Source organism: Hippocampus zosterae, chromosome 14, assembly GCF_025434085.1.
Source record: "Hippocampus zosterae strain Florida chromosome 14, ASM2543408v3, whole genome shotgun sequence".
NCBI lineage: Eukaryota > Metazoa > Chordata > Actinopteri > Syngnathiformes > Syngnathidae > Hippocampus > Hippocampus zosterae.
Genome location: NC_067464.1, coordinates 1,967,327 through 1,985,883, shown reverse-complemented (window position 1 = coordinate 1,985,883; position 18,557 = coordinate 1,967,327). Strand labels below are relative to the sequence as shown.

Below are 18,557 nucleotides of genomic sequence, written 5' to 3'. Positions count from 1 at the left end.
GTAGGAAATGTTCCCTCTGTCGGCCCGCATAAGCCCAACACTGCAAAAAGTGTTCACTGGCGGACAATTCATCAGGTACACCTTCATTAAAAAAAGACAAAAAACACATTGTGGAAGACCTGATATCAACATTAACCAGAGTTCGTCTTTATTATTATCCTCAACAACATATCATTTCAGTGACAAAATATTACATTTTATTCTTGGAAAAAAAAGCAGCATCATAGAGGGGAAATAGTGAACAAATGCATAATCGCATTATTGTAAGGACTCGCATGTCAAAGTGCTACATTGATAAAATTATGTTTTTGATATATATTTATATACAATTTCTTGTTTTACAACATGCCGAGAACATGAGGAAACACAAGTTGTTACAGTGCGTTTCCCGCCTTTTGTTTATTTTTTTTTGTCATGTGGCGCCCTCTAGAGTTTGTTTAGACAGCTGCAGCAGGTCCATTTGACTTGCAAGCGAGGAGGAGGCTTTGTTCGACCCGAACTTCTCCATCACCTCCTGAAATGTAAAAATGGATTCAAGATGATGAAAAAAGGAGGACTTGAAAAAGGCGGAAAACACTCACCGCTGGTAGGCTCTGCTTTGCCAGTTTGGTCCAGTGAGATACGAGCTCCTCATCAGACAACAGGCCTCGAGCCAGCAGCCTCCTCACGACATACAAGTAGTTGTTCCACTAAATGATAACAACAACAAAATCTGATTAGTATAGATTTTTTTTTAGTATAGAATTGATATCATTTTATTTGTTTGCTGTAATTGCTCAAATATTTAGTTGTATTGTAAATACGTTGCATTCATAGTCTTTCCCAGTAATCTATTTTATTTACACATTGTTGAAAAAATATTGTATATCAAGTATTTCAAGTTTTTTTTTCATTTATTTATGCAATACTAAACCAAATCGTTTCATAATTATGTACATTTTTATTGTTGGGTTTACATCTCTCCCACCAGACTAGAGGAAAGAAAAAAAAAACTGGATGTACGCCCGTTGTGAAAGTACCGCATTGTCGCCAGCCTTGAGCACGGCGGTGACGACGAGCGGGGTGAAGAGCAGGTGGAGGGGGGCACAGCAACAGTTGTCTGGCCCCCAAAGCTCGCTCAGCTGCTCCAGGAGCGCTCTGACGGAAGGCTCCGACTCACCGCCACCTGACGGAGGAGCCAATGGCAGCTCTGCAGACACTGGACTCACACAAGAGCTTTTGACTGAGAGGAGGTCTTTTTGGACGTACTGTATTTCATCACAAATCATTATTTATGGATATGGAGGGGGAAAAGTAAATGATCCAGAAATATAAAATGTACATGCCACAGAATGCGTTTAGTAAAAAAATAAAGGCCGAGTGATTATTTTTGCTTCACCAAAGTTAGCAATGGCATGGCATTTCAATCCATGTGGGATTTTTTAAAGTTAAAAAAAAATTAAAAATATGAAAAATAAATAGAAAAAAAATAAACAACAATTACAAGTCATGAGTGATTATACTTTAAATCAGTGCTTTTTAAAAAAAAAAATTTATCACCCGTTTCGTAAAATTAAAGGCAAAATTGTGGTGAAATATTCATTCATATAATTTGAAGGTAGGATTAAGGCTTATGAAAGTCATCATTGTCAGGCTCACCCAGTTTGCAGGCTAGCAGGACCGTGGCGTTGAGCAGCATCTGCTCTGACACGGCTGTTAAGAACTAAACACAAGGGGGTTAAAAAAAAGGGGGGGGTGGACAGTGTTATATTCAACGTGACCACAAACAGCACGATTCGGCGCGGTTGTGTTTGGACCTTTTTGCAGACCAGTGTGTCTCGCACATTTCGGAAGAGCGTCTGGAGCCGAGAGCCGCTCGGCAGCTCTTCGTCCATCCTGGGGCCCGCGGCCACGCTCAGCAAGTCCTTTGAAAAGATGCGGGTCAGTTGTGAAATCACCTTTACGGCCGCGCCTTGACATCAGAGTTTAATTCATCCTGTGACCACCCTCACAACTCAAATTATGTGTCTCAAATCATCTCTCCCAACTGAAATGAATGGAAATGCCATGAATCGGTTCCAGCCCTACCACAGAATGTTGTGTTTTATTTCAAACATTGCAGTAAGAGAGCAGACTTTGTGATAGCTTTGTGAAACACGTACAGTTATTTTCATCCGATGTTTCCATGTCATACCTTGAGGGCGATAAGGACGTCAGAAGGCAGCGAGGCACTATGGGTGCAGCAGGGGGGGCAGGACGTCACTCCGGATGGCCCTTGCTTCCTCTTGGGCGTAAGCAGCGGGCCCAACTCGTCCGCGGAATCGGCAGTCAGAGTCTTGGTGACGCGCTCGTACCTGCACTTCCATTCTCGCCGGATAAGCGCTGAATGTTCAAAAGGGAGGCGTTTGAACAGCGTCCGAGGAGCATACGAGCCACGCGTGTTGTAAGCGTACCCGTTATGTTCGCCGAGAGCCAGCCGCAGGCTTTTTCTGTGGCCAGGTGTATGGTGATGTTTTCGGAGGTGGCAAGCACCTGAAGCCAAAGTTTGACTACTTTGAGTATTTGTAATGATGCTAAAAATGTAATGATGAGGAAATTGTTTTTTTGTCATTGAAGACTAAACACTTAAATGTGACTCACAGCAGGGGAGGTCTCATCAGGGAGCAAAATGCGTATGGCTTCTGGACTCTTTTCACAGCAAAAGCTGCAGATTATTAAAGGCGGAGATCAATTTCAAGAAAGAAGGACAGGATAAAAAGGGGAGAAAAAAAAAAAGACTTTTGGTACCTGGTGGCTCTGCTCAGGGCGTCTCGTCCCGCCTCACACAGTTGAGCGCAGATGGACTCGTTCAGTTTGGACGGGTTGGCTTTGGGTGACTCGAGTCCGTCTCGGAGCATCTTCTCCCCTTTTTCCACCAACTCGCTCACTAACGTCGCCCTGGGAACAACCAAGCCTGTACATCACGAAACAGCAACTCCATTTCACTGTCGTTGCTGGACAGTCCCGGGGCGCTTGTGTCTTGCGCCTGTAATGGGCAGCATTTTTCACAGCCCCGCTTTGTTCAGCGGAGAGATCGGTGCTGTTGAACGGTCTGCGACTGGATGGATGGAGGTCTTGAGGAGCCGACGATGAGAAGAAAGGAGCGTTGGCGCGGGGTGCCGATGCGGATTTGGAGCTGGGAGTCGCGGCTTGGAGTTTGAAGCGGATTATGTGGGACAGGAGAAGTGAACTAATCTCTTTTCGTCAATGGACGCTACAGCTTCGTGTTTGCTTTCAAAACTTTGCTTGTAGCAGACGTGTGCACATTTTTCAGCATGATGTCTCTGATCCACTGGTGAAAGGACACTTTGATCCTCTCCTCTTTCATCTAGAACTGCTTCAGACAACAAAGTGTATGCAGAAAAGTGGTGAAGATTGCACGACTGTCTCTGTCCTATGTGTTGTCTTGTGTTATTTTTGTTATTTTGACTTCAAAATGGCGCCGCGAGAGTGGCTGCCTTTCCAGCAGCTCCTATTTTTTTGTTGTTCTACTTCTTCCTTTCATAACTTTGCTGCTGTGAATCTGGAATTTCTCCATTGCGAGACGAATAAAGGTTTTCTTAATCTTAAATAGTACAACAAATCCTCACCAAGCATTTACACGGGTACACCGTAATTCAAAAACGGAGCGCTCCGATACCAACTTCATGTGCTTGACCGCGTTGGAGCCGACCCGCTCGGCCACAAACTCCACCGTGCGGCGCAGAGACGGCGGCTGGTTGTGGAAGAACGCCTGCTCCAGGTCCGCCTGCAGCTTCTGCCGCGACCGCTCGCCGTTGCCGCCCGCCGCGTCTTGGGGCTCGGCCGACGTGGGCGTGATCTTGCGCGCGACGCCGCCTCCCTTGGCGCTGCTTCCCGACACGAAGGCGGCTAGGAGCTTACGGAACTCATCTGGCGGACGGCGAAAGGAAAAGTGGTTTCGACACATCGTCATGTGATCACCGGGTGGGGGCAAAGAGGAAGGGGACTCACCGAGAAAGGGGCAACATGTGTAGAGGAGCTGTTGGTCCACCAGGGGGATGCCGTCCTGTACACAAGAGTTTTCCCTACACCTCATTTTTTGGCCACCTCCAGCTCTCTGACATCATCCACCCATCCATTTTCTATGCAACTTAAAACTACTGCATTAAAATGGCTTCCGAGGAGGTCACCGCCATAGTGAAAATGTCCGCAGAGCATTTGAAACGACTCGCATCCCCTCTACGTACGAGTCCGGCAACATTGGCGTCGCTCTCCTCTAGCTCGGCAAACTTGGTGAAGTCACTGGTGAAGAACACCTCCTCGGGGATCACTGGGATCTGTTCCGATGCGAGAAGGTACGTGAAGTGATGCGTGCGTTTCAGTGGCTGTGTTGCATGCCGCAAGGAGCTATCGACCTGGAAGAGCCACCCCAGTACGGATACAATCAGCAGGCGGTTCAGGTAGGACGTCTCGCTGCATCTGCCCAGAATCATTTTCCTTAAGGTGCATATAAAAAAAATAGAAAACAGTTAGAAAATAATACCATATAGCAGACTTTTTTTTAAAAATGCAACATGATTAGGGGAGGGATTAAAATTCTAGGCGAAAAAGCGAAAAAGTTTAGAAAATTATCTGGAAAAATAGACAGAAATATTTAAATGTTTGCAAATAACAGAAAATAATGGATGAAAGTACTGATTTTTAAAAAAAGGCACAAATGTGAGAATATTAAAAAAAAAGCGGAAACACACAACAGATAAACAGAAAATGATTGATTTTTTTTTTTAAAAGCACCAAAAAAGTTAACATTACAACATAATACCAAGTATTATATAACAAGTGAAAAATATGTCAGTGGAAGCTTTCAGCGCGATGCAAAATGGCAGCAGTCAATCACTTTCTTTTCTAAAGCGTTCCTAATATTGTTTTGTGTTTTTTGTTATTGTAAAGTATCCTTGGGTGTCTAGAAAGGCGCTTATAAATAAAATGTATTATTATTATTATTATTAATAAAGTGTCACGTGGACTGGAACAGCAGAAGTACCTGTAGAGGAGACACAGCGTGCCCAGAACCACCCTGTAGCTAAGCAGCAGCGGCCCGGTGAAATCCAGCATGGAGAGGAACTCCACCAGCCAGGGCACCGTCAAGATGGTGCGCCTGCACTTCATGCTGTTCCTCAGCACGCCGCACACGTCCAGCACGGGAACGCTCTGTTACGTAAAAATTCGGAGTGGGACGGAAGAAGTACGCACGCGCTTCCGAGATTAACTTGTTTTAAAGAAGGGAGGCAAAAAAAGGCGGGAACGATGGAAAGATGAAGAAAGGAAGGAAGATGGGACTGTAGAGAGATGAAGGACGGATGACCATGAGACGGGATGGAAGAAGAAGAAGAGTTAGAGAAGAAGGTAAGTATAGCAAAGAAAGACCATTTTTGGGGGGGAGCATTTACCAAGTTAAGCCGCAGTTATTAAATGTAATTGTAATAAATATGTGTAAACGTAATGCATTTTGCAGGTTTTTTTCTCACGAAAATCAATTCACTCAAAACGTCAGTGTTATTGCGGTACCGTGTTTTTCCTGCCTATCATTCCGAATCTGCAAAAAAAAAAAAAAAAAAAAAAAAGCACAACAAAGACATGTCTGCCATCTGGTGGTGATGGGTGACATTACAACACAGTGTGTTTGCTGGCCCTCAGTTGCCCATCCCTGCCATACGTCTATGCTATTCTAACCTTGCTCCGCAGGGCGACTGACGCTTCCTGGATCTCCCTGGACGGCTTCTCGGTCGTCTGGTACGGCAGAAAGGAGATGAAGCCCAGGAACTTGGCCAGGAGACGAGCGAGGAGGAGCACCGAGGCGAAGCGCTGTTTCTCGTCCTGACGGGAGGTCGGCGGCGCTCAGTCAGTTTAACAGCGCAAGCTTCACAGCAGTCGGGGGTTGCGGAACGCGTACCTGCTGCTCCATGTCCCCGTCGCCGGCCGCCTCTTCGCCCTCCTCCTCCTCCTCTCGTTCCGCGACGGGGGTCGGAGGACTCAAGATGGAAACTTCGTCCAGCTGAAGGAGCTGCTGACACAAGCTGTCCTGCAGGTGCTGATTCAGCTGACAGCTGGTATATTCAGTCAAGAAAGTCGGATCGCGCGTCAGTAACTTAGCCGCGCGAGTTAGCCGCGCGTTCTGCTGCCTCACCAACTGGCCGCTTGCAGAAAGTCCCGGAAGAATTCCTGGTGGCCGGGAAATGACGGCGGCGGGCACGGGCCGCCGACGCCGTGGGGCTGGATGAGACGCTCCTCCAGGCGCTTCAGGCGGCCCAGGCCGTCGGCTCCCAGCATGCCCAGCAAGTCGGCGTCGGGGGTGTCGCCGGACGAGCCGCTAACGCGAGGCCCTTTGCACATCTGAGCGCGGAAGATGAACTTTGGATTTGGATCCTTGTCAAGGTCACGAGAGGGGGAATGTGCGGAAGTACCTGAACGAGCTGCTTCAGGAACAGGCGAGCAAAATGCGAGTGGTTTCCAGCGGCGGTCAGCTGACTCATTATTCCTCTGAGACCCCCCCCCAACGCCATAAAATAAAAAAAAAAGAGTAAGATGAATTTAAAATGCCATAAAAAATCAAGCAGGAGTGAAAGACTTTGACCTGCCTGATGCGACTCCCGAGGGCAATGTCGAAGATCCAGCCGGGCTCCTTGTGGAAGTCCTCCCATTCTCGAAGCACCTCGTAAAAAATGTCCCTGAAATGAAAGGACGGTCAATCCGTCGTGCTTGAAGAGGACGATTAAGACGCATCAACAAACTAATTTCATCATCGTCGACGAAAACTGGCTAACCTTTGCTTTTTAAAGGTGTGGAAGGCCTTGTCACTGCTGAAATTGGAGCGATTGTCTGTGGCAGGCTGGAAGGGCACCGAGTGGATGAACGTGGAAACGGAGGGCGAGAGCTAACAAGACAGCAAAAGCTTACAAAATTCATCCTCTTGCCATTCCAAACGGCGCCACCGGTACGATCTCATCGCGCTACCTTGGCCGTACTCGTGTCCTGGGCCTGACTCAAGCGATCCCTTAGGCACGGCGAGAACGACGCCACTCTCTCGTTCTCGGCCAGGAGACGCAACGTGCATTTGTCCAGGTGTGCCAACAACCTACAAAACCAAAAACTACCGTCAAGAGAAAAAAAAAAAAAAAAAACGCCGTCTAGAAATATGGCTGGTGACTCACTGATACTGATTCTCCAACACCTTGACCGCAAAGTACACACAGTTGTGCACTTTCCTCAGGTAGCGCCTCTCCAGCACGCCTTTAAAAACATACACGAGGGGGACAAAGAATTGAATTTGCGTTCATTCAATAAGACGCCGGTCGTCACTTGCCATCCGGCGACCTGAATTGAGCGTCCGCACGCGCTCCTCCTCTTCCTCATCGTCATCCCGGTTGTCAGGAGCGTGAGGACATCGAGACGTGAGCAGCTGCATCACAAAGAACAGCTCCAGAAAAACGTTTGGCACCAGGTTTTCTGAAAAATAAAAAAACAGTCCCCCCCCCAAAAAAGGTGTTGTTCTCGCGCTCTCTCTTTGCTTTTGCTGGCAGCCGCCGGGTTGAGGTTCACCCACCAGAAATGCAGGCGCAGTACAGTTCCGCCAGCATGTCGAGGTCTGAGGCCAAGGTGACTTTGGATGTTTCGGGGCAGGCCGTCTGCTGGTCTGGCGTCACCTTGGATCCGAGCTTTGGGGCCTCAGATTTGCTCGCCGTGCACGGCTCCTCCGAGGCTGGCGGGGGAGAGCACGTCTGCTGCTGGGCTCGTTTACACCTGGTGGCAGGAGGAAAGAATGACACCCGCCGCTCGGATCAATTAGGTACACCTCAGGTGACCCCGCCCAACCCCCACCCCGGAAAATCTGCCTTGATATATGCAGTAATAATAATATTATTATAATCCTGATTTATTGTCATCTTTATATATAAAGGTAATTTATATATTATTCTAGTCAATGAACAATTTACGCAAATGTCTGATATGTAGTACATGAAACGCATCACACGCATTTCAAAATGATGCCAAATGTTTTCCGTATAGAAATTTTATGACAAAAATTTGTAAGCTGCTTCCTGCATATTTTTATTGTAGTTTTTATTAGTATATTAGTATTAAAGTGCATTTTTACAACATTCTGTTCAACCATATTTCTATATTTTTCCACAAATTTCTGGCGCCATCCAAATAACATAATGAATGTATATATAGCGGCGTGGTAGTCCAGTGGTTAGCACGGCTTCACAGTGCAGAGGTACCGGGTTCGATTCCGGCTCCGGCCTCCCTGTGTGGAGTTTGCATGTTCTCCCCGGGCCTGCGTGGGTTTTCTCCGGGTGCTACGGTTTCCTCCCACATTCCAAAAACATGCGTGGCAGGCTGACTGAACACTCTGAATTGTCCCGAGGTGTGAGTGTGAGTGTGGATGGTCGTTCGTCTATGTGTGCCCTGCGATTGGCTGGCAACCGATTCAGGGTGTCCCCCACCTACTGCCCGAAGACAGCTGGGATAGGCTCCAGCACCCCCCGCGACCCTAGTGAGGATCAAGCGGCTCGGAAGATGAATGAATGAATGTAAATATATGTATTTTTTTTACACCTAAGATAAAAAAGAATGCAAAATTTTCACTAGACAGTGATTTTTTTTCTTCTTTATGCCAAAATTTGAAAACAAAATATTTTTTGGGTTTTTTTCCCCCATTTAAAACATGACGAGATACACTCATCATTGTTCGCCAAAAATAACTAGCACTCAGAAAAATTAATAAAATACACATGACATAGAATGTACTCTCCAACTGTGCACAAAAAAACCCCCAGATTCAGATACGCAAGTTTTTCATCTTATATTGAAAATATAATAAAATACATTGTATTACACTGCTCTATTGTGAGTAACCTGGCAGTATTGTATTTGAAAAATGGTTCATAATTGAAGGGTATCGAGGAAAAATAAATAAAATCAACATTTCCTTCACCCGAGTCAAAGCATATGTCATAAATGGAGTCTCTGCTTACTTTTCTCTCTTGAGCAGCTCCCTCTCTTCCATCAGGCTGTGGGGGCTGACCGCCGTCACCCGCGTGTTGGGCCTCTCCACCCCCGGTGGCGGCGGGCTGGGAGTTTGCGTGAAGGGCGTGGAGGTGAAGCACATTTTTGGCTTGGAGTGCGAGCGCTCAGCGCTAACCGGCGTCGGGTTTATCCTTCTGGATGGCTTGTTTCCCCTGTAGGCCAAGGGTGACTCATGTAAAGGATAAATATAAATAAAATAAAAATAAAACGGTAGAAAATTGACTTTTTGATGTTTGTATATGGTGCCCTAGCCCCGCCCCTTGTTGTCACTGGATCAAAACCCCACTTGTGATTGGCTCAGTATTTTTTGGGCTGGTGTCAATTGTTCCCGACTTGTTTCTTTTTCGTCTTTCATTGTGCACGTTTTCAAAACTAACAGCAGTACATGGCTATTAAATATTTTTAGAATTCATTATTGGAGCAAGGACTCCATCAATTAATCGAGTAATTGGATACAATTTTATTAGGCGTAGAGGCTACAAATTTTCCTCCAATTAATGTTTATTAACCCTTTCCAATAAATAAGGACTATATATATATAAAAATACTCACATGGGGGTAACAGGAGATGAACCGACAGGTGGGAAATCTTCCAAGTTGCTGAAATTAAGCTGACTCGCAGACGGAGGAGAAACATGCTCGTTGGTCCCGCCTCCTCTTCCGGTTCTTCTCCCGTTGTCATCAGAGTGATGCGCCGCTCGCCCACCTCCCGCGTGCCTCCCGGCACCGTTCCCGCTCCTCCTGCGGCCCTTCTGGAGCTCCGGGGGAGACAGCACATAGTCCCCGAGACTGATCCTCTGGCTGGGCCTCCGCTCTGAGCCCGAGGGCCTGGACGCCGGGCTCCAAGAGGCGGGCAATGACGGGCTGCTGACGTGACCGAGCCCCGATTCGGAGCCCGGGGATGGCGTCGACGAGAATAGCTGCACCCGGCTGGTGCCTCGAGAGCCACCACCCCCCGATCTGCTGGCCCTCCGCTCGGAGAAGCCCCGTGATGAGGCGGAGGGTCTGGGACGGCTGGGGGTTTTGGCAGGGGTGGCGGGGCCATTGGTGAGGGCCTGGCTGCTCTGATCTCGCAGGAAGTTGAGCAGGAAGGGAATGAATTCGTGCTTGTGGACTGTCAATTCGGGATCGCTGAAGGTCAAACTGTCACTATCCTGTTCACATGGGAAAAAAAATACAGAAGCAAAAACTGGTGCATTAGAGACAAATCCGCTGGTGCTGAACCCTGAGCATGCAGTGGTTTGCATTATATATTATAGCGCCCCTGGTGGTGAAGACACAAACAAACACACACACACACACACCCCCACGCACACACACAAAAGAAAGCGCCACACAATGTAGTACTGTACAGTAGTAAATTATTATGCTAATGATTATATTTCATAAGCCTCATAACATAATTGGCTATTTTTTTTCAATAGTTTTGGAAATCACAAACATTATTTTACAATACATTGGTATTTTCTTTTGGGTCGTTTTACTTTTTCACTGGTTTCCGTTACAAAATCAATTTGAAAAATAGCAATGTGCTTTCTCTTGTCTTCCAAAAATATTGGAACATGTCTTTGACAATTAAGCTATGTGGCCAAATTTTTCAATGATTTTCAAAGTGTGGTGCTATGCAGGTACACAAATGAACCACTGAATTAAATACAATTCGAATGTAAAACGTTTAAAACATAAAATACAATCAAACTTGTTGAAATTAAGCTTGTAGCTATGAAACAGCGCATTTAAAATCCATTACAGGATTTTTTTTCTACTTTTCATGTACAGTACATGAAAATATTTGAAGTACTGTTCAAATATATTCACGTTATGCACTGTAGATTCGCTTTTTAGGGGCAAAAACTCAGCTTCTGGATTTTAATGTTAGACAATACGGTGGTAAAAGGCAAGAAAATATTTTTTGGAAGTGGTACTTGGTGTAAAAGGTTTGCGATCCACTGGTCTATTTTATTATGTTATGACTTAATGTTTGTCACAGGTACAACACTTAACTGTTCTTAAATTACTTTAAAAATGTGTTGGACTTTTATGGGGAACTCGACTCAAACAAGTTGAACTGTACTTTGAAAATACAGTTCAATTCGTTTGAGTCCAGTGAGATTCATTTAATTTGACAATAGCAAATAATTGTGAATGATGACAGTCGCTCCTACGAAAATCATCACTATTATTTTATAAAAGGGACATTTTGAGAAAGCTAACTACGCTCCGGCTAACGTCTGTTAAACAGCAATAGGCTTCCAGATTATATCAATTTAAAAAAAGCGAACGTAGACATTAATTTTCGGCCGCAAAAAAAAACAGCAGCGACTAACTGTCCATGTTACCCCAATGGGACGAGTTCGCTGCCTTGCTTAGCTGCCGAGCTAAAAGTTTTGTTTACAATCCGTAATGTGCTCATGTCACTTCTCTTAGACGAATGGTAGGACACCGAACCCGAGCTGAGCGTGTCGCCGAAGAGGTTCGAGGGTGTTTCCGACCCACCTGGATATTCTTCAACCAGTCCAAGACCTTCGTAAGGTCCATTTTCCTTGTTAGTAGCGATTCCAAAAGAGCCGCCATTCCGACAAGGCACTTGCGCGGCGGAAGAACTGACAAGAGGGCGGGGTCAGGTAACACGCATGCGTACAACTGTTAGTGACGTCAGCCACACCCGCCACGTCTTCCGGCTTCAAGGATAACGTTTTTTTTTCATATTTTATTTCATAGTCCTGAACATCTCAAGTGGAAGCAAAACAAATACTTAATTGTAATTTTTTGTTCTTTTTTTTTTGTAGGCTGTACGATAAGATTTCATGGAGACCGCCGGTGTCAAAAACAAGGCACGGGGCCAGATTCATCCCGTCACATCATTTAATGTGGACGCATTGACAAATCAATTATTTTTTTAATGTATTAAATCGTATTTATTTATTTGATGCGTTTGTTGTACGAGCTATGCAGCATACGGAAAAACACGGCATCACAACTGTGTGAATATGCATGCGGAATGTGTATTTTATTTATAACCAGTTTATAAAAATAAAATACAAAATAATTTCAAAAGAAAAAAAAACAACAACTAAATAAGAACAAGAAAAATCACTGTACAAGGCATTGATATGATACAAATAATTTCATCAACTTAAATAATTACAATTATATACAATGCAAAAAAAAAAAACACTTGATACATTCTTTCCAATGGAGAATTTTATGGAATAAAACCCACACATACATACATAACCATTAATAAAATTATTAAAAAATAAATATCAGTTCAAATAATGGATGGCCATATCCAGCAAAATGTCCCCATGAATAAATAAGACGTAAGTATTTCGTAAACATACAGCAACCCCTTTCTAATACGACAAACAAAATGCGCTAACGCTACGACTGCACGCCACTTGTGTACGTTAATAACACAAAAAGGTGATGAGATTTCCAATGTAGCCGTTTTACTGTTGTTTCACCTTCACTTCTGCTAAAGCCTGTTTAAAACGAATTTGGGATTATTTTACAGTGCAAAAAAAAGGATCTCTTTGCGTTTAAAAGGGGCCATAGAAGAGGCGTTAAAGGCAGCAGACCAAATGCCGACTAGCAAATTGAACGCCAATTGGCGAACAAGCGGCACGGTGGTCATGCTTACAAGCAGCGCGACATACACGCTGACACATGACCATTCAGAGCATGAGTTGTATCAAAATATTTGGCAAGGTGATCCATCCGCGCAGCCTATTTGAGTAAAGAGAAGCGGGAGGAGGTGCTCAGAGGTTGCACTTAAAAAAAAGAAAAAAAATCACAATCATTCAAAATCAGTGTAGATAAAAAATGTTCCATTGCACTGTAGCTACACAGCTCTACTCGCTAGTAAAAAAACTATTTGTAATACTTGATCAGTCAGGGCTCCAAAGGGAGTGGTTGAGCAGATGCACGTGCTAACATTAGCTTCGCTTTGTGTTTGCCTTAGCTCTGTATGAACGCTATCGACTTGCTCTCCATTTACAAGATCCTCTTGAATAAAAAATAATTTTAAAAAAGAGGTCATTTTGTCAAATAGCGTCCATCCTGTTGTACCCTTAGAGCCTGACAAATTAACTGATTCAATCTCTGGCGGACGATTTAATTAGCCAATATTAGCTGTAACGGCAAAACGTCACCCGATTTTGATTTTTATACAACATGAGACAAAAATAACGAGAAACATTGCGGCCCCAAAAACAAAGAATAAGTCATTTATCGCAATTCTATTCTGCAAAATATCCTAACCAGCAGCGTTTGTATATCGGTATAGTGTCCCCGGATAGGGCCAGGCAGATTCCTCTCATTGAATTTAGTAGGAAGGAATTCAAAAATAGCACCGGCAGTCAAATTTAGCCATAATAACACCAAATGTTTCGAGATGTGGTCAGGTTGCGCCCAAATAAAGTATGTCAGTCACCTCGTAAATACTGTTCATTTCTTTTGTAAGAAATGCGACTAAATTGGCCGGGAGAGCAGCAACTCACAAAACGGCACATCATCATCAAGTTTGCGTGATAAGCTTTTCAACGTATTAGTCACAGTGAGGTAAAAAGATGCAGCTTATTTTGTCTTAGTAGTGAATTCCGCATGCAGGGATGCATTAGTGTGCCGTTGGACAAGAAGCTTTTTTTTTTTTTAAATCGTACAAGCGAAGAAGAAGCTTTGGTGCTGGAATCAAAGAGCGCTTACTTTTCGGTCTCGTTTACAACCACGCCTTAAGCTCATTCCTTTTTGTTCCCCCCCCTCACTCGAGTGCTTACAATTTAGATGAGACGTCAAAATGAGTGGCGCTAAACTGTTTCAAAATACAACAACTGCCCAAAAGTGCCAGGAAAAATCAACTCGCTCACTCATCACCGACACGCTTAGTGTTGTCGCCCGTGTGTATTCATTCTATTGTTATTCGAAGAGTTAAAAATAAAGTCTTTAGTTCCTGCTTCTTAGCGACGCAAGCTCGTTATCACAAGAAAGATCACAGAACTCGGCAACTGGGATGAAAAATAAATGTCGGACAGTGTAAATTGCTTTCAATATAACAAGGCGTGAGAAGTGAGTATTGGGTGTTTAATTTGACACCCGTAAAAGCATTTTTTTGGAATTTCAGTACATTGTTGATCCCTCAATCGTCAGTGCCATGGATCATATTGACACGGAAAAAAGGTAGTGAAAACGTCACATCCCGGACCGGGCAATTTGAAAGCATTCCTTTGCATTCAAGACCCTTCCTGACCTCTGTCATGATTTGAAATGACTTGGAAAAAGGCGTGGAAACTGTTACTAGCTCCGAAAGCGGAATATTGTCAGGTCGGCTCAACATGGGCTTTTGTTGCAACCTCGGAGGGGGAATATTGATGCAATCTCCCTGTCCACAAAAAAAAAAAAAAAAAAAAAAGGGGCAGGCTGCATAAAAGGGACTTCAGTAGGCACAGGAAGGTTTGCGCGTTTCCACGCACTCGACACGACTGATTGTATCTTAGTAGCGATTTCGTTCAGGTGGAGCACACCCAAAAAGGAGAGAGGGGACTTGTCTAACGGCATCCAAAGAAATATCTCCATGAATACAACTGTACAATCGTGGCGCGGCTTTGTTGAAAAGCCCAAACAGTCTCAGTATGCAAACCGAGTGCGTTCATAGTAGTGATAAATAAGTGACTATATACTGCACTGTAAACGCGAAATAAATTAACAGGAGGGGAAGCGACTTACCGAAGGACGCTCTGCCGCAGTGATTCCCAACCGCTAATGTGCCCAGGGGAAGTTATCCAATTTCATCTTAGCCGGGCCGAAAATTACTCTTCATTTACGCAAAAAGAAAGGAATATTCTTCATTCGGCTATCTATGCCATCAACTATGGGAAGCGCATTCCTGCCAGTGCAATAATAATAATAATAATAATGAGGTTTTTGTTTTTAAAAGTATGATTTTCTTGTTGCCTGTGCATATTCATTGTACTGTTACTAGAATGCTTTAAAAAAAAAGTTCCTGCTTCTTAGCAACACTATTACACAAAGACCCCGAAAAAATGTCAGACACGTTATGGACCAAACTAGTAAGTGACTCATAGGAAATTTCTTTGTGAATTTTAGGCACTATTAATCTGAAATAAGTCCTGTTTGGAATGGAAAGTAGAGAAAAAAAAAAGTCCTTGAATAATCAAACGGAGAAATAAATAATCGGCAAATTCATTCATTCATTCATCTTCCGAGCCGCTTGATCCTCACTAGGGTCGCGGGGGGTGCTGGAGCCTATCCCAGCTGTCTCCAGGCAGTAGGCGGGGGACACCCTGAATCGGTTGCCAGCCAATTGCAGGACACACAGAAACGAAACAACCATTCACACTCACACCTAGGGACAATTTAGAGCGTCCAATCAGCCTGCCACGCATGTTTTTGGAATGTGGGAGGAAACCGGAGCACCCGGAGAAAACCCACGCAGGCCCGGGGAGAACATGCAAACTCCACACAGGGAGGCCGGAGCTGGAATCGAACCTGGTACCTCTGCACTGTGAAGCCGACGTGCTAACCACTGGTCTACCGGGCCGCCTAATCGGCAAATGAATCGCTTTTTTAACTAATCATAAATTGCAGTCCTATCTGCAAATCAAACATTTTTAAATAGAATTGTAAGACGTGATTGAAATTGTAGTTGAATGACTGAATCGTTGGCGCTTTTTCACATTTGGCTCAATAAAGGTTGGAAAACACCGTGCTACAGTACCAACTACCGATCCCTGGACAAGAAATCAAATCACAGCTGCACTATTTTGTTATCCGACACGATAACATGAACGTTAGAAAACGGTAACGGAACAAGGGGGGTGGGGCGATGAGGTTCGCAAAGAGAAGGAGGGATACCGAAAACTGTTCCGCGTCCACCTCCCCGGGCAACTATCTGGCCAGCTTGCTGGAGCACTTGCCTTCCCGACTGCAGCCCTTCGCCCTGGACAGGTGGAAGGCGGCGGTGCGGGCCTGCCGGCTGCAGCACGTTTCCTGGTGGTGGTAGAGGCGGCGCGGCGGAGGCGATCCGGAAAAGCTGGGCGGCGAGCGGCTGCGGCCCAGGCAGCTTCCTCCTCCTCCTCCTCCTCCTCCGAAGCCGCCGCGGGGCTCGTGGCGCGAGGGCGAGGAACTGACGGAACGCTGCAGCGAAGACGAGCTGCGAGGCGAGGCGCTGGAGCTGCGGACGTGATGTGGCGAACCGGTCAGGCTGCTGACGCCCGTCGGCCCCTTACGCCAGTTTCCGGACGAGGGCGCGGCGGAGCAGCCGCGGGCGCCGCGCATCAGCTGAGCCAGGCAGGTCAGGAGGTCCGAGTCGCTGGTGCTGCCCGTGCCCGATCGGATGCGGTAGCGTCGGATCCTAAAGGGGGGACGGACGGAGGTCATTTCAGGTGGGACAAATGTCAGGGCTGCGTCGGAGCCAAAATGCTGGCAACTTGCTGCACTCCATTTTTTTCTTTCAACTTAAAGCAAAGATGAGTGAAAATTTTAACCAGCTATTTACTGTATTCGTTGAAGTAAAATTTCCCTTTCTTAGACGATCGGCTGAGCCAGGGAGCTGCCTGGTCTTTTTTGTTTGAATTTAAAACAACGATGGGTAAAAAAAACACTGTAATGTGAATTCATTCATTCATTCATTCATTCATCTTCCGAGCCGCTTGATCCTCACTAGGGTCGCGGGGGGTGCTGGACCCTATCCCAGCTGTCTTCGGGCAGTAGGCGGGGGACACCCTGAATTGGTTGCCAGCCAATCACAGGGCACACAGAGACGAACAACCATCCACGCCCACACTCACACCTAGGACAATTTAGAGTGTTCAATCAGCCTGCCATGCATGTTTTTTGGAATGTGGGAGGAAACCGGAGCACCCGGAGAAAACCCACGCAGGCTCGGGGAGAACATGCAAACTCCACACAGGGAGGCCGGAGCTGGAATCGAACCCGGTACCTCTGCACTGTGAAGCCCACGTGCTAACCACTGCACTACCGGGCTGCCATCTTGGGAATTATTCATTCATTCATTCATCTTCCGTACCGCTTGATCCTCACTAGGGTCGCGGGGGGTGCTGGAGCCCATCCCAGCCGTCTCCGGGCAGTAGGCGGGGGACACCCTGAATCGGTTGCCAGCCAATCGCAGGGCACACAGAGACGAACAACCATTCACGCTCACACCTAGGGACAATTTAGAGTGTTCAATCAGCCTGCCACGCATGTTTTTGGAATGTGGGAGGAAACCGGAGCACCCGGAGAAAACCCACGCAGGCCCGGGGAGAACATGCAAACTCCACACAGGGAGGCCGGAGCTGGAATCGAACCCGGTATCTCAGCACTGTGAAGCCCACGTGCCAACCACTGGACTACCGGGCCGCCCGAATTTAAAACAACGATGGGTAAAAAAAACAAAACACTGTAATGTGAATTTATTATTAAAAAAAGACAATGAAATGTTGAAGCACCTGCCCTCCACCGTGTTGCGGCATGGCGGCTTCCCAGGAGGCGGGCGGGGCAGGAATTGGCCGGCCAGCTGCTCTGCAGACAAGGCGGAGTGGACGGGCCGAGGGATCCTGCTCCGCCGGGACAAGGGGCTGGAGGAGGAGGACAGGGAGCCGTCCCCCTGTCGGTCCGAGCGCGAGCCCATGAGCGAGTCCTCCTCCTGGGAGCGGTCCGAGGCCGACGACAGCGGGTCTCTGGCCAGGGGGGCCGCGGCGGCGGGTGCGCGGCGATCGGAGAGGGATGGCGAAGCGCAGGGGGATGCCAGCGGGACCTGGTTGTTGGCTTTCTTCTGCAGCAGTTTTTCTTTGGCTGAGCCCGGGGGTGGCGCTTCCAGCACGGGGATGCGACTCTGCCGGCGTCGAGGCGCGGACGGGGACATTTGGCTGCCCGGCTTTTCCGGAGCTAGATTGTCTTTCTCAGAGCAAGGAGGGGTCGGCGACTGGTGTCCGTTCGGCAAAGAGGGACTACGGGGGGAGCGGGGGGAGTCGCTTTGGCGGCTCGGCACCGGACTCGAGGCATCCCCGTTGATCGGCGGCGGGTCCGCGGGCGTCCCCGGGGAGGAGTCCGCGCTGGGCTCCGCTTCGGCTTCGCCGAATCTCTCCGGTTGGTGGACGCTGTCCGACCCCGACGCCGAAGACAACCCGGACGGACGCTGAGCCGTCAACTGGAGGGGACGGACAAAGGGAAAACATGTTTCAAGTGAACAGGCTGTGAACCCCCCCCCCCCCCCCATATAGTTGCTTTTTCCCAGCAATTATATGTGATTAATTGCTGGGAAAAAGGCTTGTTGCTGAGAGACTACAACATGTCATGCTGTGGCGCTCCAGCAAGTAGCCTGATGCAGGAGGCGAAATTTGGGAGTTCAGTGAACCGCTGCTATTCGCGTGGAATAGTGACCGAGCCTTTTTATTATTTTTATTTTAATTACTTTGGAGATCGTGCAACGGGCTCACTTAATGAAGCTCCTCCAACTCATTTCCACC

The 18,557-nt window shown here is 46.7% G+C and overlaps 2 protein-coding genes across 4 annotated transcripts in view; both read right to left on the bottom strand.

Annotated features, from left to right (window-relative positions):
- Positions 1–18,557, bottom strand: part of ttbk2a (tau tubulin kinase 2a) — a 40,920-nt gene that overhangs the window by 6,480 nt on the left and 15,883 nt on the right. For 2 of the 3 annotated variants that reach the window (XM_052085518.1, XM_052085520.1), the window contains 2 exons: positions 17,538–18,238; positions 15,584–16,441 (listed from right to left, as the gene is read on the bottom strand). In XM_052085518.1, coding sequence (XP_051941478.1) covers positions 15,976–16,441; positions 17,538–18,238 — 1,167 coding nt within the window. In that variant the 3' untranslated portion in view covers positions 15,584–15,975. Of the gene's footprint in view, positions 1–12,058; positions 15,287–15,583; positions 16,442–17,537; positions 18,239–18,557 lie in introns of those variants that run through there. The other variant, XM_052085519.1, reaches the window with a different exon arrangement.
- cdan1 (codanin 1) lies at positions 126–11,687 on the bottom strand. The gene is made up of 27 exons (XM_052085513.1): positions 11,566–11,687; positions 9,622–10,223; positions 9,018–9,221; positions 7,583–7,779; positions 7,354–7,485; positions 7,191–7,269; positions 6,994–7,114; positions 6,804–6,913; positions 6,618–6,707; positions 6,444–6,519; positions 6,167–6,372; positions 5,933–6,086; positions 5,713–5,856; positions 5,024–5,190; positions 4,395–4,476; positions 4,227–4,316; positions 3,991–4,045; positions 3,663–3,909; positions 2,767–2,916; positions 2,620–2,683; positions 2,433–2,511; positions 2,174–2,361; positions 1,797–1,904; positions 1,639–1,702; positions 1,020–1,198; positions 582–689; positions 126–514 (listed from the first exon to the last, which is right to left on the bottom strand). Exons 1-27 carry the CDS (start codon positions 11,641–11,643, stop codon positions 413–415), a joined length of 3,876 nt encoding a protein of 1,291 aa, XP_051941473.1. The 5' UTR covers positions 11,644–11,687; the 3' UTR covers positions 126–412.

Bases quoted from the DNA above. Each gene is read 5' to 3' on its own strand.
- cdan1 (XM_052085513.1), bottom strand. From the start codon at position 11,643: ATGGCGGCTCTTTTGGAATCGCTACTAACAAGGAAAATGGACCTTACG. The intron at 2,917-3,662 runs GTTGGTATCGGA...GGTTGTTCCCAG, and splicing joins AACGCGGTCAAGCACATGAA to GGCGACGTTAGTGAGCGAGT. The intron at 515-581 runs GTGAGTGTTTTC...TTTACATTTCAG, and splicing joins CAAAGCAGAGCCTACCAGCG to GAGGTGATGGAGAAGTTCGG.